Raw genomic sequence first — 19,722 nt, 5'->3', positions numbered from 1 at the left:
TACAACACAATATCTAGGAACATAGGAAACTGCCTTATACAGAGACCATTGACTCGAACTACCTCAGTATTGTCTACACTGACTGGCAGCAGTTTTCCAGTATCTCAGAGAGATTTTATCTTGCCACAACACTGATGGAGCCTTGTTGAAATAGAAGATAGCTTAGCATTGTGGAAAAAGACCTGTATGAGCTTTTGCATTCTTCTTTTTGCATATGTGATGAGGAGATAAAAACCTCTGATTTAGAACTAACCAGTTTTCTTTGATGGGTGAACTTGGAGAAGTGTGATTCTAACCATTTTTTTGTGTGTGGAAACAAATCAGGATATCAAACCATAGGTTCATTGGAAATGGGTACAGGAGTTTAGATGGGATCAGACTCAAAATGTAGAATTTTGTTGTGAGTGTCATTCTAACATCCATGCCTGTAATCTCCATTGTCAAAGCAGATAACAGTTTTGTATACAATATATCTTTGCAGTTTATCTCCTCCAACTCCCATGAAAATAGGTGCAGAGGTAAAGATTGGTATTCCAACTTGAAATGTAGAATGGTGTCCTGAATAGGTTTGTAAATTCCCTCCCTCTCCAGAAATATGTTTAAGAAATATATGCGTTACAACATTTTGGCAGCATATGTCAAAGTAGTGAACTGAATAAATTTCATTTTAGTGCATGGAATCAACAGTTGTCTTCAAAAATTAAAAAATTTTAAATTTCCCCACAGGTGCTTTTTACCTTGTGTTTGAATATATGGATCATGATCTGATGGGGCTCCTAGAATCTGGCTTGGTTCATTTTGATGAAAGTCATATTAAATCATTCATGAGGCAGTTGATGGAAGGCTTGGATTATTGTCACAAGAAGAATTTCTTGCACAGAGATATTAAATGCTCCAACATCTTACTAAACAACAGGTATTCATTCAGTTTTGTATACACAGATGTTAGAAATGCAGAAATGTCTTGATAAATCATAACTTGCATTAACACAGGTTGATAAAGAGCTTGCTAATAGTCTGAAGATGAATAGGCTGATGACAGTAGTCCACCAAAGTTTATGTCATAGTAAATGTGTTTGTCTTCAAGGTAGAATCATAGAATAATAGAGTTGTAAGGGACCCCAGGGGACATCAGGTTCAATCCGTTGTAGTGCAAGAATTGCAACTAAAACATCCCTGACAGATGGTGCTTCAAGACTTTTGTTTTTACTAATTTTACTAATTTTATTTGCACTGGTGATACACTTCGCTTTAAAGCTGCTGAGAGCTACATCAGACACTACAATACACGCTTTCTCCAAAGACACCTAACAACAAACAAATCAGTCTAGGCTCAGGTTATTATAAGAAATGTTGTTGCATTTTAATAGCACTTTTAATCGTATGAACTTCATAATTTAATCCATATAATTTAATCCACATTTAGTGTGCCCTTTTTGGCCCCTACTTAAAACATATTTGTTTAGGCAAGCCTACCTAAACGTTTAGAAAGTTAATCTGAGTTCTAGTCTATTGTTACTTTATTTTTTTGAAAATGTTTGTTGTTCTTATTGATAATTTGATTGTTTTATCTTTTTGGTAAAGCACTTTGAGGTTTGTTTGTTTTTTACAGTCAAACAGTGTATAAATTTTATGAAATAAACAAATGCAACTGCTTATCTTGTTAGAATACCCACAGGTATCAGACTTATATAAAGACTGAATAATTGGTTCATCTGGAATGGCTTGCTGCTCAAGTCTGTAAGAAAATAGGCTTCTAATTTGGAGAGCTGAAGTTCCTTAAAAGCAAATATAAAATTACAAAATGCCTAAAAGCAAAATCTTCCAAAGGCTTATTTGTCCTTTGACTTTACTTTATACACTCGGTATAATGCAATTTTAAAATGCCCTAATAATGGCAAAACAATTTCATTGGATGCCAATACTTATTAATGCATCAGGAAAATTTACAAACAAATGTACAATGGCAAGGAAATCAATATACCAAAAATAAACTGAAAATATTACCGGTAATAGAGCCCTTTACTCACTGTATAGCTGCCATCAAGTTCAAGAATCTCCCCTGACTAATACATTTTACTGTTGCAGTATTATGTATTGGCAGATGAAGTTATTGTCTTGCCATGTTCAGGCATTTTAAATTGTATTGAGTACTGTATATAAAAATGAAATTATTATAAGACTAGGAAGTCTTGGCAGGATTATGTTTTTAGGTATTTTGTAATTATCATTAGCTGTAAGGCATTTCAAATGAGCTGGTTTGTCTTTAAGCTTGAGTTTCTGCAGAATGGATCTGGAAAGACAGTAGGACAGGCAGTGGTGGACAAACTTTTTGTTGGCAGATGAATATTTTAGTGGTAAATTGGATGGATACCTTTGGGTATTCACACAAGATACATAGCAAGGGATTTGATATGGAATATTTACTTTCCCTTTTCCACTGGCCAAATTTAACTGGCTGACCAATTGCCTGGCATCACAGTGCTATCAGGCAATGATCTTCAGGACTTCAAAGCATCAAACAGGTCTTGGAAGGAGTCTGTAATGGTGCTGGTGGGAGGTAACTTCAGACCTTCTTTCTGCAGGGACTGGCTGTGGGATCAAGTTTCCCATGGGGAAACCAGAACCATCTGATGTGGGGTGTTGGGCAGGTGGACATGGTTTGGGGGAAACAGCCTTGTGGACTAAATGGGGACTTGTACTGGGCCAAATTGGACCTGCAAACTGCAGGTTCCCCCACCCCTGGATTAAAGCAGTGAGCTATACATGCAGTGTTTGCTTCAATGTTTCTCTTCCTTACTCCCTCAAGTTGATTAATTCAAAGAGTTTTACAGTTGTTTCCTCAACTATATAGTGAGTTCCATGTACAATATGGTTTCTGGGAACAAATAGTGATATTGCCTTGGTGCCATGAATGAATGAAACTTTATTTGCATCAGCCGTCTGCCATAGCAGCAAAAAGCATTGCGATATACACAGAACAAAATAAAAGTCGGTTATATAAAACACAGTTTAGGGTCCTGAATCAGCAGTCAAATAGTGGACCTTATTCTGATTGCCCCAGTCATCTGCTCCTCTTGATCTGCCAGGAGAAACGACACTGTGGCAGTGGTTGTGCAACCCGGAATGGTCAATAAAAGAAGTCATGTGTGCAGGCTTCCCAGCTGCAGGCATCTGCAAGACCACTTGAAACAGGAAGTGTGGACCTCACTGCACTGACTACCAATTAGCTTCCAGACCCAATTCAGAGTGCGGGTTTTGACCTATAAAGCCTTTAATGTCTTAGGACCGCAATACTGTCTCTTCCCATCCTGGACTCTTCGTTCATCATCTAAGGCCCTTCCTTCACGGGCTGCCTCCCCGTGAGGTCCAGATAGTGGCAGCACGAGAATGGGCCTTTTCTGTAGTGTCTCCCCATTTGTGGAATGCTCTATATGTGCATAATACATGACATGCTATCAGTCCACTACAGTAATAGAGGCATGTTTCTGCATGTGCACAATCTTAAGCATTTGAATGCAGAATAGTGGAACTATGTTCTCAGTTCACACAAAGCACCATTTCTGCACATGGGTCTTCTGTGTATGCAAAGTTTATTTATTTTTATTTAGGAAAGTTTTATAGCTTAAATTTTAAAATATCTCTTAAGTAGTAGGTATATACATAAAATAATATAAATCTCACTGCATGTAAGGTGGAGGGGGCAGGAACAGGACCCACTGCTTATAAGACCTCAGAGAGCTGCTGTTGCAATTTGTAAGGAAGTAAAGGTGGCTTACTTGGGGTTTATCTCTATTACTGCTGCACTGTTGTTCTGTAATTTTTTGTTTATATTACATCATTTACCTGTATTATATATTGTTTTAACTATACAGTATACCATGTTTGAAAGTGGTATGTAAACAACACACCATGCTGTAAAACTTAAAAAGACCCATCTGAGGGTCTTACTGTCATAACATGAAAGTTGTTTCATAATATTAATAATATTGTATGGAAAACTAACCAACTTAGCCATTTAGAACTTTAAGTAGGTACAGCTATTTCTATCTATTGTGATACATGCTCTAAGTTTTAGTTAATAAGCATTAAGATTTGCTACAAATTCTTTTTTCATGCAGGGATTTATATTTTTTTCCTGATTTCATTTCCTCACACCCTTTGTTTAGATATTTAAAAATTATGTAAAATCTTTATTCTTTCCACTAGAGGGCAGATCAAGCTTGCAGATTTTGGGCTTGCTCGGCTGTATAGTTCTGAGGAGAGGTAAGTCTAATACTAATTCCTCATAAGCAAATTTCAAAAGCCAGGTGAAGCGTTACGAAAAGTTCTGTAATAAAAGTAGCAGAAAATAGTTATAGGGTTGCCATGTGTCCTCTTTTCCCAGGACATGTCCTCTTTTTATGAGTAGAGTCCTAATAGCAAACCATAGTTAAAAGTAGAAGTCGGCAAATATGTTCTCTTTTTTGCTCCTCAAAATATGGCAACCCTAGTTATCTTCCATGACTTTAACCCATTTTGCTTATTTATGTGGTTTTATATCATTTGAATTAATGTGGGGAAATCTTACATTCTTGAGCTTTTTTATACTTTATAGTCTATAAAAACCTCAGTTTGTTAGTGTAGGTCTGATTTGCTGTGTATACCTTTTTTAAATGGACATACTTAGGTTTAGAATATATATTATATTATTCCACTCGTATTTAATTATGTCACACAATTATGTTACTTATTGTTAATTTTGGCTGATTTAAAATATTTTATATAGCTTTTCAGAATATCACTTCAGGAGAAAAATAAAATGCAAATTATATACAGTATTCCTATTTAATCTAAATGGAGAGAGTTGTTCCATAACGCTGTTTACCGACTCTCAAACCTGTGCCTGTATTAGTTCAGTGGCCTTAACTTCATGACCGTAGTAAAGCCTCACGTGCTTTAACTATTTAGGCCAGGCTTTCTCAACCTCGGCCCTCCAGATGTTTTGAGACTACAATTCTCATCATCCCTGACCACTGGTCCTGCTAGCTAGGGATCATGGGAGTTGTAGGCCAAAAACATCTGGAGGGCCGAGGTTGAGGAAGCCTGATTTAGACTGCTCATGCTATTGAATGACCCTCCACACAAAGCAAACAGCCCTGCAGCAGTGTGCACAACACAGTGTTTGAGCAAAGGGTTCCAGCTAAATCTTTTTTAACAGGCTTAGTTCTTATGAATGTTTTGTGAGCCCCCTATTCTGCCCTGAAGTGGAATATTTAGATACAGATACATGGCTGCTGCCTCTGTGAGAGTTGGGCCTATGCTTTTAAAATTGCTTTCTTCAAATAAGTAGTAAGGGCATAAGGGATCTTATTAAGAATTCTCCTTTTTCTGTAGACATATATAAATTCCGTAGTATTTATAGATATAAAATGGAGGTCTTAACCTGGTGGTGGATGCTTTAAAAGTCCATTCAGAACCAGTGAACTTCAAAATGTTTCGGTTTCAAGCCAGTTCAAGATAGGTTTCCTTCTGTGTTTTGAATTGCTTGGGAATTAAGGCTTGTATAGTTTGTAAGTGAACTGAAAAGATAATCAAATAATTGTGGTTATATGGACAGTTGAGGCAGACAAATAGTGAAAGGAAATCTGTGATTCTAGTGATGATCACATTGTTTTTTAAGGGTTTTTTCTGCTTTTGAGTGGGATCAGGAGAACTGTGAGATGTTTTATCCCTACCCCCACCCCAGTATTTTGAGTTACTCATAGTAATTCATTTTTTGAGAAAATTCAAATTTGTTTTCTTTTCCAGTCGACCATATACCAACAAAGTTATCACTTTATGGTACCGTCCTCCTGAACTTTTGTTGGGAGAAGAACGATACACACCTGCCATTGATGTCTGGAGCTGCGGGTAAGGCTTTTTAATAGAAACAGAATATTTTGCAACAACAAAGTTGTTAAAATGGTATTGATAAAAATGTTCTGTCTGTTTTTCCTCTCCTCCAGATGTATCCTGGGTGAACTTTTTACTAAAAAACCAATATTTCAAGCAAATCAGGAACTTGCTCAGCTGGAGCTGATAAGGTCAGTTGTCATTTATAATGTTGGGTCTGTAACAGTCCCTCAGAAGCCCACAGTGAAATGTGCAGCTTGGTGTTGTTTAAAATAGTGAAACTGAAGTCCTTTCACAGGAAGGGAGGGCTGACTTTTTTTCTTACATAGGCTGATGCATACTTAGGAAGAAGTAACATTTATTTTTCCTTCTCATGTCCTTTTTTTTTTGGCTGCATCTTCTTAGTTAATTTGCTATTTGTTGGTGGCAGCAGCAGTCATATTAGCCTTTGCTGTATTTTGAATAGTGGAATGAATTACTATCCACAGAACATCTTACATTAGGCCTTCCTAGAGTCCCCAAGTCAGAGGAGGTCTCAATCTTGACTTCTAATACTATGAAATATGGAACAACATTGATCTCTCTCTGTAAGAGGGCAATTTACTTTTTCCTTTTGATACAGTACTCATAAAATAAAATCTGTGCTCTAAAGAATGAGCCACTAGATGTCACTAGAGCATGTTCCAAAAGGGAGAGATGAAATAATGTTTTGTTGTTGTTGTTTTATCTAGCTTAAAATAGCTGCTTGTCTCTTTTGTTGAACATTGAGAATGGATTTGATTCATGTCATTAACATGTTGATGAATACCTGAACCACCTTCAGTGTGATAACTTAGAATAGTCATCACACTTGGGCTGTGAGAACAGTTAGACTAGTTGGGCCACTGGCTCCTCTTATGCCAGCAGATCTTGTAGTACTAAAACTGGGAAAGAATACTTTAGATGATTTAGGTTATTATAAAATTTGCCCTTTTCTTCTGTGCTGTAGAAGAATGAGCCCTATCACTCATTATGTTTACCTTCTGCTACATCAAAATATATTGGGCATGGCACAGATCAGTCTGTGTCTAAGTATTTCTTCTTGTACCTTGAGCCTAAGCATTTATACCCTTGAACTAAACCTCACTGACTTGCCTAGTGGGGAAATATGTAGAAGAGAGCAGCTCCTCTGTTTATCTTTTAAAAAGCAATAGCTTGATGTAAAGTCAGTGAGTAACCAGAGTTGCCATTTCACCAGTTTCCAACTTGGATGACTTGACTGTACAGTTAACATAAGCTAATAATAACAACCAATGTTTTTAGTTTCATCAAGTCTCTTCTCCACATCACCTTAATAGGCCTAAAACCAAATGGTCTCTTCGTCATGGGATATTATTATCAGCCAAATTCATTATCTTTGGTATTTCTCTTCAGTTGCTTTATTTAAGTTTATATGGTGCCAGGCTAAGAGAAATATAGTCATCACATTCTCATTTTGATTTAGTATTTTTTACTCGTACCTTTTAACCTTAATATCTACATGCATTCATTCAATGTTTTTCATACAGCCGCATATGTGGGAGTCCTTGTCCTGCAGTATGGCCTGATGTGATAAAACTGGCATATTTCAACACCATGAAACCAAAGAAGCAGTATCGTAGAAGACTAAGAGAAGAATTTGCTTTGTAAGGAATGAGATACTAATTCTGGTTTATGCCTTCATTGATTTTGTTGAGTCGGAATTTGGCTTCTGTTTTGTCAAGCTATAAAAATTGTGCTCTAAATATTCCCTTGATGCACCTGCAGTTGGTACAGTTCATAATACCGTTAATGCTGGTCTGTTCTTTTTTATGGGTTCTACCCTCTAGTATATGGAGTGTGTGCCTGTGCAGATGCATCAATCTATATATCCATTAACTCTAGCCAGAGAGCTGGTACTTGTGCCCCTTTCCGCAAGGGGAGATTTTAAAAAAAATTATGTGCATGCTTTTAAAACTTTATGGAAGGATTCTTAAAATTTCATTTTATTCAGTTACTTTGGAACTCCCCGTAACTTCCAAAGCAAGGATATTATAGATAGAAAGAGTTTTCCATTCAGCTGGCTTCAATTTTGAACTGTTCTTTTAGTTACTGTGTCAGCTGAATAGATAAGCCAGCAGGGCTATCCAGCTTTTCCATGCTGACGCAGCAGACATAGGTGAGGTATGGGAAGCACATAGAATGCTACAGGTGGGCTCCATTGGCATGTTGCTTTAAAATGGGCCTAACATATTAAGAAAATTAGGCAAAAACATTTATCCCCAACATCTAGTTTATATTGTGGAAAACAATCATGAGAACCCTCACATGGTCCCACTTCTGTGCAATTTCCATGTTTGGAATTGTGACACCTGTTTTAATACCTGCCTTTCCTGATGCTGTTAAAGACACAGGAATTCTTTTTGTAAACTGCTTTGATGCTTATGAAATATGGTCATATGCTTATACCTTATGTGCTGTAAATTGCAGTTGTGCCTAAGTTTGTTAAATTTCCAAGATGCTTTGAATTTGCTCTTCTGAACCCAGTTAACTTTGAAATATCCTATTTTTGTAGTTGCATTCTTTGTTTTTCTGCAACTCTGGGAACTGCCACTGAAAAGCAGCTTATAAATGGAAATAAATTATAAGCCTATGCTGTCAAAGGAAATTGCCTTGAATTCTGAAGTCTATAGCATGGTACAGTAAATTATAAAACTAAGTTCACCAAGCCAGTATGTTAGAAGAGGTGGTTGAAAACACACAAAATTGAACTCTGATGAGAAATTACCGTATATACCCGAGTATAAGCCAACCCAAATATAAACCGAGGCACCTAATTTTCCTACAAAAACCTGGGAAAGCTTATTGACTCGAGTATAAGCTGGTTCACCTTTGCCGCTGTGGAGGAGGAGGAACGAGCAGTTCCTCCTTTGCCTCTTCCTCCTTTGCCAAGTTTGCATTTATGCGAGCAGTTCAGGAATGGAACAAGCTGTCTGGGGAAAGTAAAGAACCGCCTTTCTTGTACGCTTCTTAAGGAATGGTTAACTGGGGAGAATGGGTGGCGGCACAAGCGGAGAGAAAGGGCTTCTTTCTTGCTGCCCCCACCGCCCGCCTCACTCAAGTATAAACCGAGGGCAGCTTTTTCAGCACAAAAAATGTGCTGAAAAACTAGGCTTATACTCAAGTATATACAGCACATCACTTTATTCATCTTCTTGACAGTATTCCCGCAGCTGCACTAGATCTCTTTGATTACATGCTTGCTTTGGATCCCAGCAAGCGCTGCACAGCTGAACAGGCACTTCAGTGTGAATTTCTGAGAGATGTGGACCCTTCAAAGATGCCTCCACCAGAGTAAGTACCCCTCTCTAGAATTCATTTGCTATGGAAACAAGATTTTAATACTTCAGTTCTACTAGCAGTTGCCCTGTGATGCACATGTTTTCAATTTTTCTGCAACTGGGTGTGTGGATAAAATACATTATGAGCATACTGTTGGAATGATGCTTCTAAACTTCATAAAACTTCCAGCATTTAATGGCTCTACAAGTAAGGAGGGCAGCTTTGGTATAAAGTTGACTCACAACTTAACCTGCATCTAACTTGTGCAAGTTCACTTGTTAACACTCTTGGCCGATCAAAATAAAACAAAGGGGTGTGTATCAGTGTGTGTGTGGGGAAATAGTGGCAATCTCACCTGCCATTGTACACACTTTGGGCAAGCATTTGGAGGTGCAGGGAGAGTATGTTTTGACTATATGTGATTTTGGCCTTAGACACTGTCCCTAGAACATAACCCCTGTATACGTTGAGACTGCAATACCTGAAGGACCATCTCTGCCCATACAAACCGTCCCAGACTCTGTGTTCATCACCTGAAGCCCTTCTTCTTGTGCTGCCTCCACGTGAGGTCTGGAGGGTGGCAACACCAGAACGGGCCTTTTCTGTAGTGGCTCCCTGTTTGTGGAATGCTCTCCCCAGGGAGGTTTGCCTGACTCCTTCATTATATATTTTTAGATGCCAGGTGAAAATTTTCCTCTTCAACCAGGCCCTCTACTAATTAATATTCTACAAACCTATAGATGTGTCTGTGGGAAAGGAGAGTTATTGGTTTGCTGTTTTACTTGTTTATATCCTGCATTTTATTCTGCGGGGGGAGGGAGGTACCCTATGACTTCCTGTGAATAAGCAGGTTCAGTCTTGAAGCCAAGGTTTGTTCTTGGCTTAGTCCTTGTAGAAATAAACTATAAGTGTTTGTATGTAACACAAAGCCTGTTGCTCTGTGGTTTGTGTCTCAGTTTCCGTTGAGTTAGAGTGAAGAGAGCTTGATTTGAGCAGTTGACATGAGTATGCTTCATATGTACAAGGAAAGCCATAGTTGATTCAGACTATGGCTTACTGTTACATGTGAACTGGGCCAATGTGCTTCTTCTGCACACATAATGGAGAAAAGAATGAACTTGAAAAGATAATTCCAGTTACAGGTAGGTAGCCGTGTTGGTCTGCCATAGTCAAAACAAGAAGAAGTGTGCATGCACACGTAAGCTCATACCAACAAACTTAGTTGGTCTCTAAGGTGCTACTGGAAGGATTTTTTTATTTTTTTATTTTGTTTTGAAAAGATAATGTACAGGCATGCACACACAACACACACACACACACACACACACACACACACCCGCTTTCGTTAACTTAAAATAATTTTGGCTACATCTAATGTATGGGGAACATGACCATAAACATTTGCCTAAATGAGAAAGGTCAGCTGAGCTTGGCACCAAGATACCTTACATAGCTATTGAGTGGTGGATTTCATACCTAATACCTTACTGTTGCCAAGTTCCTTAACAGCAAGCATTATCCTGTGTTGAACAGTTGTATTCCTGGTTTTTGTTAAGAAATGAAGGACACTGCAAAGCAGTGCCACAAGTTCAAGAGCCCTTGGATGTTTTTGTTTCAGTTATGAGGTCTTATTGACCCATCACTAAATCTCAGATGTTATGATCCTTTCTGAAGTGTTTTTTTTTTTTTTACAGTCTTCCTTTATGGCAGGATTGCCATGAGCTATGGAGTAAGAAGCGCAGAAGGCAGAAGCAGATGGGCATGACCGATGATGCAACTAAAATTCCAAGGAAGGATTTGTCCTTGGGAATGGATGACAGCAGAGCCAACACACCCCAAGGCCTGCAGACCTCTTCTCAACTGAAAATGCAAGGCAGTTCTAACATAGCACTTGGTCAGTAATTTCTTACCTTTTATTGTTGCAGCCCATAAATGAGAACAATAATTGACATATTTTTGTGCCAGACACAGAGAGCTGATCTTTTAGGAATTTATTGTCCCTCCTCTTTGCCACTGGAGTATTTATTTATTTATTGCATTTATATACTATCTTTTTCTTCCAAGGAGCTCAAGGTGGTCACATGGTCCTCATTTCATCCTCACAACAACCCTGTGAGGTAGCTTAGCCTAAGAGATGTTGACTGACCCAAGGGAGCTTCATGGCTGAGTAGGGTTTTGGGCGCTGGCCTCACAGGTCATGGCCCAACACTAACCATTACTCCAAACCGGATCAGAGTGTAGATTGTGCTGAATATGCATATTATATTCTAGCAGAGAAGAGGGCTTACACAAAATGGCAGTTGGCTCTGCATAGTCACCTAGCGGCAAAAAGTTATTTTTTTTAGCTTCTAGAGAATGTTTATGTGTGCACATTCAGCCACCCACCATAGGCTTTCTGGGCTATTCCATGATTTCTTGCCCTCATGTCCTTTATGTTCAGTGACAGGTAGACATGGCAAGGTGAACAAGAGGTAAGGTCATCAAGGATAGGGAAGTGTGGTTTTGCAACCAGGCAACTAGGAATGATTAGGAAATGGTGAGAGAAAGCCATTCAAACATGTTTTCCTTTGTATGTCAAAATTTATTTTGAGATTATGTGGTCATTTTGCCGAGATAATACCTTTTCCCAAGTGTAATGTACAAATTCATTTAATTTTTCTTGTTGAAAAACCCATCTGTGGTGGTGAAAGCAAATATACACCTGCTTTATGAGCTTCAGGTATAAGAGGAAGAGAGTGAAAACTTAGAACAACTACTGTTCTGTGAGTTTGGATATAAAAGGAAAACAGAAACTTTCATTCTCTTCCTCCCTAGAGTGTGTAGGATGCTCATTACGATATTCTAAGCCAAGGTTTAGGTAAACATCCGAACAGTCATTGGCAATTAATTTTGCTTTGGTCCTTACCTATGGTCATATTAAACACCTGTTTTTGTTTTGTTTTCAGTGAAAGGAGGCAGTGGTCAGCCACTAAATCAAAACGAAGTGGCCATTCTCCTAAACCTGCTTCAGTCTAAAACCAGTATTAACATGGCACAATTTGCTCAAGTGCTGAATATTAAGGTGAATCCTGAGACTGAGCAACAGCTGAATAAAATAAACCTTCCAGCTGGCATTTTGGAAGCAGGAGAAAAACAGACTGAGCCGCAGCAGCAGCAGCAGCAGCAGCAGCAGCAACAACAACAACAACAACAACAACAACAACAACAACAACAGCAACAGCAACAGCAGCAGCAACAGCAACAGCTCCCACTGCCTCTCTCACCGGACCAGGAGCCTTTAAAACAAACTGCAGCCTCTTTGCCTTCTGTGCAGCCAGCTCAATTGAGCCAAGCAAAAGTTGACACTGAGGTCACTCAAGCAGCCGTGCAGAGTGCGTTCACAGTTTTGCTATCTCAGCTACTAAAGACTCAGCAAGTGAAGCAAAAAGAAAACTTGTTAGAAGAAAAGGAGAATGGATCAGGAAATGAAATGCTATTACATCCCAGGCAGCCTCCAGAACCAAGTACGCCTGCGTCTGGTGGCACCTGGGAAGATGCAGAATCGCCAGTATCTATTTATCCCCATCTTATCAAATCATTATATGCACATGCAGGTAGGAACCTCTGGTATTGGCTGGAGAATGTCTTTACTTGTTATGTGTGTTTTCTGCTGCTACTCCTGTCAAAAGTGGTTAAATAGTACAGTATTCTATAATGAAAATGGTCCAACATAGGCCCTTGTAGCAGCAGCAGCTCATTATTGCAGTATAACAGCATAAAATTGGGACCTGGCAATGTAACCTTTACAAATGGAAGCTGGAATCCAGGGAGTTGTACTCTTACAGTGGGGTTTGTTTTTTTTTTACTTTGCAATATGGCATAGGGGCTTATTCCATAAGCTTTTCTTTCAAAAATGGTTTGGCATGCAGCATGGGGGGCTGTGGCTCATTCGAGCAAAACCTGTCCTGACAATCCTTTGGCCTGCAAAGGTCTTTTTATACTAGCCTGGGTGTAGTTGCTTCTGTTCTAGTCAGTGTAGTCAATTCACTGCCACATGAATAGCAAGGTATACAAATATTGAGAGTATATTAAAATAGAGCAAAGTCTTATAGTGATGTTTCATATTCACTCATTAGATGTGGTTATGGGACGTGGGTGGCACAATCCGCATCAAGGGGTGAACTCCTGTTGCTCTGTCCCAGCTTCTGCCAGCCTAGCAGTTCGAAAGTACATCAGTGCAAGTAGATAAATAGGTACTGCTGCGGCAGGAAGGTAGTAAACGGCGTTTTCGTGTGCTTTGGCTTCCGTCATGGTGTTCCGTTGCACCAGAAGCGGTTTAGTCATGCTGGCCACATGACCCAGAAAGCTGTCTGTGGACAAAGACCGACTCCCTCAGCATGAAGTGAGATGAGCGCCACACCCCGGTCACCTTTGACTAGACCTAACCAGCCCTTTAACTTATATGGTATTCATTTTCTTGCTCCAGTGTTTGAGAAGGTCACTTACTTTGCTCCAGACAAAGTAATACTTTATTTCCAATGGAATCAATGAGGCTTTAACTTAAGTCCCATTGATTTTAATGTGACTACAGCATGACAGAATTCTCCAGCCTCTGATTGACATTCTGTAGGAAATGTATTTCTTTCTGTGATCAAACGTAAGACATTCAACAACTTACTCTTAATTTGTTGTTTGATGAACCAATACGTGGTTACAAATCTAATTCTGAATTGTTTAAAATTCCATTTAGGACAAGAGGACTTGGTCAGGCAACCTGAGATGAGACCCCAGACGCCAGAGGAACGACCTCGCATCTTGCCCCCAGACCAGCGCCCCCCTGAGCCACCAGAACCACCACCTGTCACTGAAGAAGATCTTGATTATCGGACAGCGAACCAAAACCTGTCTTCAGTTAGTAGCTCTTCAGGGATGGATCCTCATGCTGGAGTGAAAGCAGCTCTTCTACAGCTGCTTGCTCACCATCAGGCTCAAACAACGGAGAAACCAGCAACATCTAGTATGGATTTCCAATCAAGAGACTCTTTTGTAGCAGGTTCAGATTATAAGGATAGTTTTGGGTCATCTACATTCTCCTCTGCTCATTACAGCAGTAGTGATGGAATAGGAAGTGGATCATCTGGGACACTAGAAAGGGGAAACTTCATTGGAAATTCAGATGTTCAACCCTTGGAGACCTACAGTACTGCTTCATCTCACTCTAGTGGTGCCCCTCCACCTCCTGCCTTTTCAGAACCATTTCATAGCTCAGTAACTGGTTATGGAGACATTTACCTCAACACTGGTCCCATGCTATTTAGTGGTGATAAGGACCATAGATTTGAATATAGCCATGGTCCCATCACAGTTCTGGGTAACAGTGGTGACACATGCACAGGGTCTGAAAGTACTCATTCCTTGTCCTCAAAGACACAGAACTATAGCTATGGAAGTAATTTACAAGAACCCCCTGGCAGTGTTAGCCACATGCATGGACAAACATGGACTTCTCCTGCCCAAGGACCTGGATATTCACAAGGATACAGGGGACACATTAGCACATCAAGTGTCAGAGGACGAGGCAGAGGATTGCCATATTGAGCATCTGTTTCTTTCTTTTTCCCTCAGGCACATCGTTTTTACCTGGAAAGACTTCGTAGCTGTGATTTCAAAGCAGCAATCCAATAGACTTGAATAATGTTAATTCAACAGCTTTATTTTTATGTGGAAAAGGGTCTTGCATACAATAAGAAATTGCTTACAATTCATGCTTTTCTGAGAACCAGATAATTGATTGTACATCTTTGCAAATTCTAGCTATAAATTTTATATTTTGGCAGTTAAGTCGATGCTAAATTTAGGGACATCAGCTTTTTATGGCACATTGTCAGATCTGAACTATGCACACACTTGTGCTTTTTTTGTAAGTTTGGACCAACTTTTATGTAAAAATTTTACAACAATCAAAGCAGGGCACTGATTTATTTGGTATTTCTTTTTACAAAACTACCTTTTAGTCAAAAAGTCACTGTCAGTCTTTGCACTGCTTTCAGTGTTATCTGTGGAAGGAGTTCTTTGTGCTCATTTCAGACAATAAAACACAGTCTTTCTTGATATAACAGTTTTATACATATTTGGGCATTGATTTGATTTACTTTCAAAGTCATTCGTCCAGTAAAATATCCTGTCCATCTTCCCAGCGTTTGTATAAAAACTGTTTTACTTGAATGGTAAGTGCCTTTACAATGTAAGCTTAAGGTCTGAAGAACATTTCATTAAATTCAAAAGGCTGTTGGAAGGTACTTTGTAGTTTGATACAAATATTTAATATTTACCCTACATTCAGAGTAAATTATGGACAAGGGGAATAGATGGCATTCTTTATGAGATTCTTACAAGCAGTTAGAAAAGTCAAATTAGAAAAACTTTCTCTTTCCCAAATTACAACCATCCCTTTAATGAATTAAGTGAAGAAAAATGAGAATGTATGGACAGTAATGAAAAAAGGTAGGTTTCCTTCCTTCCATTTTCTGTAAGAGCTCTTATTCTAATTCCTTTACCAAATAAAAGTTAGTGTCCTGTTTTATTCAAAATAGTCTTTTTATTAAAAAACAACAACAGACTAGCATATTGTTACATCAAATTAACAATAACTAGTTTTGTGTAGGAAAACTGACACCTGCTTTTTCCACATAATTTGCTGCAGAATGTAACCAAAGTTACATAACCAGCATTTAATGCAATGAACTTAATAGGCAGTTAAGACTTATGAAAACTGGGACTGTGCCAACCAATTCTGTATTAAACTATTCCACTAACTTGCTACTTGATTTGAATCTGTTTTGAAATTTCATCACATGTTCAGTCTATAAGCAAAAGATGGTTCCAAGGAAGTACCACTCTGGCTCCAAAGATGATGATTTCCAGCAATATAAAATTGTTCTGTGAGAATGAGATTCAGCCAGGAGACTGGCTAGGCTTTCTGTGTACTGAAATGTTTTTAAATGACCATATTGGAAAAAACAGTTCCCAACTGATTATCCAGTTGATAAGTTAGTGCACATGTAGCTATTTTCTAAATATGTAATGTTTCTATGAACAAAATTACAAATGTAGTCTTGTCAGCTGTGACTTCAATCTTTTAGAAGCAAACCTAACATTGTCTGCTTCAAATTCTTGACTTAAGTGAATTTTGCATTGTAGGGTGTCAAATTTGTTGGAACTCCCCTGTAAATATGACATTGGTCATCTGCAGTATCGTTTAGAGAATCCTGACTGAAAATAAAAGCAGCTAAACTGGAAGAAAATACTTAAGCTTAACAGCTTGTGTTGACGCATTTCATATAGAAGATGCTGGGTTTGGAACAAATCTTCCTCAATAAAACAGTTTAGTAAAGGCCTGCTCAAAAGTGAGTAAAATCAGCAATAGCACTATGCTGAAACTTTTAATTAGTTTGTATCCTACCTCTTCCCAGTTTCCATTCATGCACAATCTAGGAAAATAAAGATTGGCTCAGATCCAGTTCTCTGGATTTCATTTTCTGATTATAATTTCTGGCGCTACATTGGAGCCCATTCCAAGTGGCTTGCTGCCTTGGACAATACTTTCCTTTGGGCATGTGGAAGAAAGAAGGGGCTCCAGTCTAGGCAGAACACATGGCTTTTTAAGCTCCCTAGAACATGTTGTCCATCCCACTTAATGCTACAGAGCCAAAGGAGAATCTATATTGGCAGTTTCCAAACTTGGGTAATATTTGGACTTGTGGATATTGCTGGACTACAACTTCCATCATATGTAACCACAAGCCATAATGGCTTGAGCTAATGGGAATTGGAGTTCAACATTTGGAAGGCTATAGGTTCCCCCACCCTGTTATAAATACATGTTTGAATCAAACTGTTCTGATGTTCCCAAAATCCTGCAAACATGGACAAAGGCCAGCCTCTCTAAGTCAAGGGTTCAACGGCTTCTTGATGATGGCATGTTCTTTTGAATATTCCATAAATCTGATGGAATCTGCTTCACTAAGGAAAAATAATCTAGAGCAGGGTTTCCCAAACTTGGGTCTCCCAGCTCTTCTCAGACTACAACTCCCATCATCCCTAGCTAGCAGGATCAGTGGGAATGTAGTCCAAAACAGTTGGGAGACCCAAGTTTGGGAAACCCTGATCTAGAGAGGTGCTTCGGGGATTTCAATTCTGACATAACACCAATATGTCTTCAGGAATAAGCCGAATATAATTTCATACAAGCTTTATAGATTGACCTACGAGGGTGGTAAAGCTACCTAGTCAACTGCCTATTTCAGTGTTCTTCAATTTTCTAAACCTTAAGAGAAGGTAAGTGAAATGGCACTCTGTAGCATACTTGCTAACAAAAGCAAGTGCCAAAGCTTTAAATACAAGGAAGCCATCTTTCTCTGTGCAGAAGGTAAGTATTCAAGACATCCATTGGCATCTGGAAGGAACCATTCCTCTGTGTAACAAATTACTAGGGAGCATTTTTGTTTTATTTTTGAGTACTGGTAGAATTCAGATACTTCGCTGTTGAAAACCATAGCCTAAATATAAGAAGTACCAACTTAGGAGACTTTGGAAACACATGAATGACATACAAATGAGCTATGCTTAAGATTATATGTTACACACTAGATTTTTTTTATAAATTAGTAATAAGGCTTGATAGAAGTAATGTCACCCTGAAATATTATAGACAAACCATAGATACTTCTATTTTTAAGTCTGATTTCAGTTATTGACCCAAGGGGGAAATAGTTACATAGGAAAAAGTAAGCTCATCTCTTTCTCTCTTTCTCTCTTTCTCTCTATCTATCTATCTATCTATTCTCGATGAGAGTTTCATAGGTATCTCAATGCAGTAGGTCTAGAAGAAAGCTGAATTGGGGGGGGGGGAGTTATACCCTTAACTTAAAGGCTGGATTTCTTGTAGCTATATTTGCACAGGCTGGTGGTAGTTGCCGAAACGCTTGGCTCCATGGGCGCTTATGTAAATTGCCCTTGATGGACAGGGCACTAAATCACTTAAATACTGTCAACATATAAAATAAAAAATTATAAACAAAATCCTTCCAGTAGCACCTTAGAGACCAACTAAGTACTGGAAGCAATTTTTTTATTTTTTATTTTGTTTTGACTATGGCAGACCAACACGGCTACCTACCTGTAACTGTCAATATAGTTTGGAACCATTTTGAAAGTGAGCACTTTTGGTCAGTGTTTAGAAATTAAATGAAAGCAAGTAAAGGATTAAACGTACACAACAGTAGGGAAATGAATTTTAACTATTGCAAGTTCTATAGTTTAAAAAATGTAGTGCTTAGCTGTTAACATGTATACCAAGGGTATCTAATTTGTAAATAGAATTTAAACATTTTAGCCTTTTCTCTATTATTAAGTAATGAGAGACATAAGGCTTGCCTTCCCAGTTTATGGCTGGATCTGCCTGTGAGGGAAAGTCAGTCATTCTGCAAACAGAATGAAAACCTTACACTGCGAGAACAAATGGACATAAGGCTTTAATAAGCCATACACATTTCTAAGGTATTTTAAGTTACCTGAACCTTGTTTTGTCAGCTTGGAACTTCACATTGAGCTACAAGTAACAGCACCGCAATGGGACCAGTTTTATTGCAGACTGGTATAATTTAGAGCTTATCTGCAAATACAACCCCACAAACTTTGGTTTGCTGTTGCTTTTGATTATTTACTTGTTTTTATCCTCTAATCTGTGAACCGCCCTGAGGTCTTATGATGAAGGGTGGTATATCAATCAATCAATCAATCAAATAAATAAACTTCTAATGTATGTAACACCACTTGCATGGTATAGTTAGTAAAAGCTTTTGGACTGCCTTCAGCTCTTGGCAATTAATGAAGCTCCCCACAACCACTTTTGTCAGTTTAATCTGCTGTGTGGCAATGTCAATGGGGCAGTAGTATTTATTTATTACCTTTTACCTGTGTCTCAATGCAAGTTGAAAAGGAGGCAGTGCTTTTTTCTCTTTCCAAAATTTCTTCTCCCACATTCTTTTTTCCTTAAGGACACTATGGGACCCTCCATCCTGCCTCCTTACTGCTAGGCTAAGAGGGATTATGCCTAGGAAAAAAGTCTTTATTATTGCTTAATTACACCTAAGGATAAATATTTGGGGATAAATATTCCGTACAGAAACCTCTGCTTCTGCCACCTCGCCCCTTCTAGAGCTGGCAAAAGCTTCCTTTTAAGTAGAGACAGCACTGTGATTGGTGGAGATTGTTTTAAGTTGCAGGGGCTGCCCAGCAATTCCTTTGTCATCAGATTGGTGATAATCTTCCCTTGACATAAATATGTTGAACATCTTCACAATGCACTTGCTTATAATTTAGCCTCCACACACCTTCTGTTTACCTTAGCCTTTCCACCCTAATTCTCTTGTGGATGGTAGCTGGCGGATTCTCCTTCCTTGGAGGATTTTAAGCAGAGGTTGGATGGCCGTCTGCCATGTGTGATCTAATTGAGGTTTCTGCATTGCA

At 38.7% G+C, this 19,722-nt stretch overlaps 1 protein-coding gene across 1 annotated transcript in view; it reads left to right on the top strand.

Annotated features, from left to right (window-relative positions):
- Positions 1–16,509, top strand: part of CDK13 (cyclin dependent kinase 13) — a 34,843-nt gene extending 18,334 nt beyond the window's left edge. The window contains exons 6-14 of the mRNA XM_033165899.1: positions 727–916; positions 4,210–4,266; positions 5,791–5,892; positions 5,988–6,065; positions 7,422–7,538; positions 9,094–9,225; positions 10,908–11,107; positions 12,159–12,806; positions 13,943–16,509. Coding sequence (XP_033021790.1) covers positions 727–916; positions 4,210–4,266; positions 5,791–5,892; positions 5,988–6,065; positions 7,422–7,538; positions 9,094–9,225; positions 10,908–11,107; positions 12,159–12,806; positions 13,943–14,790 — 2,372 coding nt within the window. The 3' untranslated portion in view covers positions 14,791–16,509. The remainder of the gene's footprint in view (positions 1–726; positions 917–4,209; positions 4,267–5,790; positions 5,893–5,987; positions 6,066–7,421; positions 7,539–9,093; positions 9,226–10,907; positions 11,108–12,158; positions 12,807–13,942) is intronic.
- The last annotated feature ends 3,213 nt before the right edge of the window (positions 16,510–19,722 follow it).

The sequence above is a fragment of the Lacerta agilis genome, chromosome 12, assembly GCF_009819535.1.
Source record: "Lacerta agilis isolate rLacAgi1 chromosome 12, rLacAgi1.pri, whole genome shotgun sequence".
Lineage (NCBI taxonomy): Eukaryota > Metazoa > Chordata > Lepidosauria > Squamata > Lacertidae > Lacerta > Lacerta agilis.
Note: the sequence above shows the minus strand (reverse complement) of the source record. Positions and strands in the feature narration are given on the sequence as shown.